General features: G+C 29.3%; 1 protein-coding gene across 3 annotated transcripts in view; it reads right to left on the reverse strand.

Annotated features, from left to right (window-relative positions):
- Positions 1–2389, reverse strand: part of LOC108692298 (neural Wiskott-Aldrich syndrome protein-like) — a 34069-nt gene extending 31680 nt beyond the window's left edge. For 2 of the 3 annotated variants that reach the window (XM_018200486.1, XM_018200484.1), the window contains exons 1-2: positions 2319–2389; positions 1972–2135 (exon numbers count right to left, since the gene is read on the reverse strand). In XM_018200486.1, the coding sequence (XP_018055975.1) occupies positions 1972–2067 (96 nt within the window). In that variant the 5' untranslated portion in view covers positions 2068–2135; positions 2319–2389. Of the gene's footprint in view, positions 1–1971; positions 2148–2318 lie in introns of all 3 variants that reach the window. The other variant, XM_018200485.1, reaches the window with a different exon arrangement.
- Between the last annotated feature and the right edge of the window lie 1519 nt (positions 2390–3908).

Below are 3908 nucleotides of genomic sequence, written 5' to 3' on the forward strand. Positions count from 1 at the left end.
CAAAATGAGCACACAATTTAATTTATAAATAATAATATAAATATTCTTTCGAACGACATATAAATATATCGTTAAAAAAATCTTAGTTTTTTTTAGTTATGATTAATAATTATTGTATTGTAATATATGATATTCATTATTCTTTAAAGTTGTGTGTAAATATATCTGAACATTTGTAATTCCATATTTACACCAAACTATATTATTTATATAATATACGAGAAAGAACGATTTAATTCAGTCAAAGTTAGACGTCGATTTCGAATATACAATTAAATAAATTTATTTCAGATATGATTGAAAGTAATAACTTTCGGATTCAACATCTGTGAAATATTATTAATTCCCTTAAATTTTCCCTAATTTAAAAACACTATAGAAATTATTGCGAAAAACATTACTTCAGCCAGGGTTCAGAAGTAATAATTTTCACAATAATTTCTATGATTTCTATAATTTATTTAAATTTAATTTAGGGGAAATTTAAGGAGATTAGTAATATTTCAAATTATATTGAATCCGAAAATTATTGGCTCACAGTCATATCTAAAATAAATTTATTTAATTATATTATTTAATTGTATTATATTATATATTCAAAACATCTAACTTTGACTGAATTGATAGCGTTCTCTCTCGTACATAATATAAATAATATAATTGGGTATAAATACGAAATTACAAATGTTCAGATATATTTACACACAAACAACTTTAAAAAATAATGAGTATCATATATTACAAATCGTAATTTTATTAATAATCATAACTAAAAAAAAACTAAGATTTTTTAAATATCATTTTTTTTTTAATTTCATCTTTGATATCTAGCTGAATAACTATATGCATTTTTATAAATATATGATCATGATATTATGCATCTTTTCAATTTTTCATTGTTATGAAGAATTATTAATAAAAATTAAACATAATTACTAAAGATATAACTAAATAAGTTATCAAATGTTATTCAAGACAAATATAAAAAGTAATGAAAAGAATAAAAGGATCTTTTTTGCCATTTTTGAAAATTGATGGAACTGTCTAAATTTTTATATGTAGCTGTCAGCATCCAGTATAAATATCTTTATGAGTACAATCCATGAAAATCAACTCTTTGTCTGCTACTAGTAAATATATTGTCCGTAAATGTTGTTAAGCCTATTTATTAACCTTTACTTTGCAATTGTTTCAAAAAAATTCCTACTCAGCATGATCTAGAACTGATTATGATAGAGCCATTAAACTGATTCCTTTGGTATATATATGTGTGTATATATGTGTGTGTGTGTGACAAGATCTCTTAACCTCTTCATACTCTATTTGCAGCATCTTCCACACTTTGAAATAAAAAAATGAACGGATATTTTGTTGTTCTCATAATGAGAGTATAGTGAGAGAATTATTTCGGAACAATCATATTATAGTTTGTTATTTATGGCTTTTATTTTGTCAACTAATAGGGAGCAAAAAATTTACTTCTGGGATTTGTTCCATAAAAACATTTATTTGGGATGTTAAAAGCTGTAACATATTAAAATTTTAGACAATTCTGCCAAAACTTCCATAAGATTTCCATAAGATTAATAGGATTCTTTGAAGGAAAAATTAAAAATAAATTATGTCAATTAAACCAATGTTGAATTAGTAAATCAATATGTATGTTTCGTTTTACGCATGATGCATCATTTTATCATTTTATCATTGACTGCGTTCAGCAGAACATTTATTTTGCAACTGTTGAAGGTTTTCTTCGCGTTGATTATATTACTTTTAGATCTAAAATAACGATACTATCTCAGCAAACAACCATAAAATGATTGCAAAACTGTTGTGTCCTGCTAAACGCAGCCAACATTGCTTAACATTGATGAACAAAAAAAAATATTTCATGTAAATCATATGTAAAACAAATTATACTTAATGAGATATTCACAATAAACATTGATTAATTATGCAAAAAGTTATAACCTGGCATCGATTTCCTATTAATTGGAAGACATGTTCATTTTCCTCCGGTTTCAAGAGTATTGTACCTCTATGTATATCCATATTGTCCGACTTCATGTTATCGATCAAGGTTAAGATCGTCACAGAGCCAAATATTTGATCTAAGGTTGTTTCTCTTTTTATATCTAAAATGTTTCCTTTATTATCGTTATAACATTAATGTACATTGATCTATCGCTCATTCGCGTAGTCGATGATCATTTTGGAAAGAAAAAATAGAATTTCAAAAATATATTATTTCTAAGTTAAGAATAACTTTCAATAAAAAATCGCTTCTTAAATCTCTGATATTCTGCGATAACAAATACCTTCAGATAAATATACGAATCCAACAGGAAAAAACTCTCAAGTTGTCAATGACACTTCTCATCTGTTTCTATCATGGTGGAATTAATAAAGGTGCATTTACATACACGCGTCAAGCAGCGGAAGCAGCAACCAATCAGCTGGGCTATATGACAGTGGCACAGTATAGCGGGGAGCACAGACTCTTGTATAAGGACGGAATCAGACTACGCAGAATGAGATTAAAGATTAAAGATTGAAATTTCATTAATGAGGACAAAAAAATTTTGGCTCCTTTTATTCTGATTGATTAAACTTCTTTCAATTTTCAACCTTATTTTTTACCGCCTAACGGAAATAGAAATAACAGTGAACTTATCCATAAGGCGAGTTTTCAACGATTGATTGAAATTCACCTTATTGCAAGATTATGGATAAGTTTACTGTTATTATCATTTCTATTAAATTACGTAATCTAAAGCAATATCCTGATGGCTTATCAACTTAAGTTTACACCTTACACATAGGATGCGTTCGGGGAGACATTATTCGCGAATAACAGAACGCAATCTCAATTGCAAGCTCTATGATAGCTTGCCGCTAGGCCGAAGTGAACAATGTAGGAACTAGATAAAAAAAATTAATAGTTATACTAAGTAAATTAATCAGATAAAAGGAAGAACTCTTAAGCATTTGTTGTCGATTTCAGAAGAAGCATATCTACATCTAAGGATCTTAAACATCTGCAATGGAATATCCTGTCGCGATATATCGCAATAGTAACTTTTTTCCGTACACGGGAATTAAAAATTGCCAGTAATAAGATACTCTGACTTTCATATTTATAATGAAATCAAATACACAAGTTGAACTTCGAAACTTTGAAACTTTGAAAGGTTAAAGATGATACACAAGCAAGAATTACGTTCACTCCAGCCTAATGGCAAGCCATCAGCAGAGATTAAAATTGAGATTGCATTCATTATGATAAAATTTGAAATTCACACATTACGTACGTACGTTTACTCTACGAAATTCTAACAGAGAAAAGTTTGGTGACTCGAGAACAGAATCATAAACATTAATCTAATTTTGACGAATATTAAATGCTACCAACGCTAGGGTTGTTCACGGATCTATAAACGCTAACACTACCAATACACTACCTCGGAAGAAATAGCATTGATAGCGCGCAGTTGTGACATAACACGCTACTATTAGTGACGTCGATGATCATATTTGTTAGCGCTATCTGCAACTCCGCGAACAGTTTGTAGCGCTAAATAGCGTGAATAGCGTCTCCTCAAACGCACTGACGGAATTTTGTCTGTGGCAGCCCTTAAAAGGCTCCCGCTAGTCGCGGCCATGTTGGAATCGTGACGTCAGAAGCAAGGAATGACACATTAATGTTGCGTGCCATTTTTAAATAAAAACAATCTGATGAAACGAAATGATGAGATTACTTTAAAACACTTGTAAAAATCGATGAAAACTATCCTTTTCTCCTGAGTCAGTAAATGGTCGTAAAGTGAATATTCTATCTATATTCGGACAGAAACATACTGTCCACAGCTGTTGAAACGAGTAAAACTTTTTTACATATAAGCTTTTAC

Source organism: Atta colombica, unplaced genomic scaffold (genome assembly GCF_001594045.1).
Source record: "Atta colombica isolate Treedump-2 unplaced genomic scaffold, Acol1.0 scaffold69, whole genome shotgun sequence".
In the NCBI taxonomy this organism is placed as follows: Eukaryota; Metazoa; Arthropoda; class Insecta; order Hymenoptera; family Formicidae; genus Atta; species Atta colombica.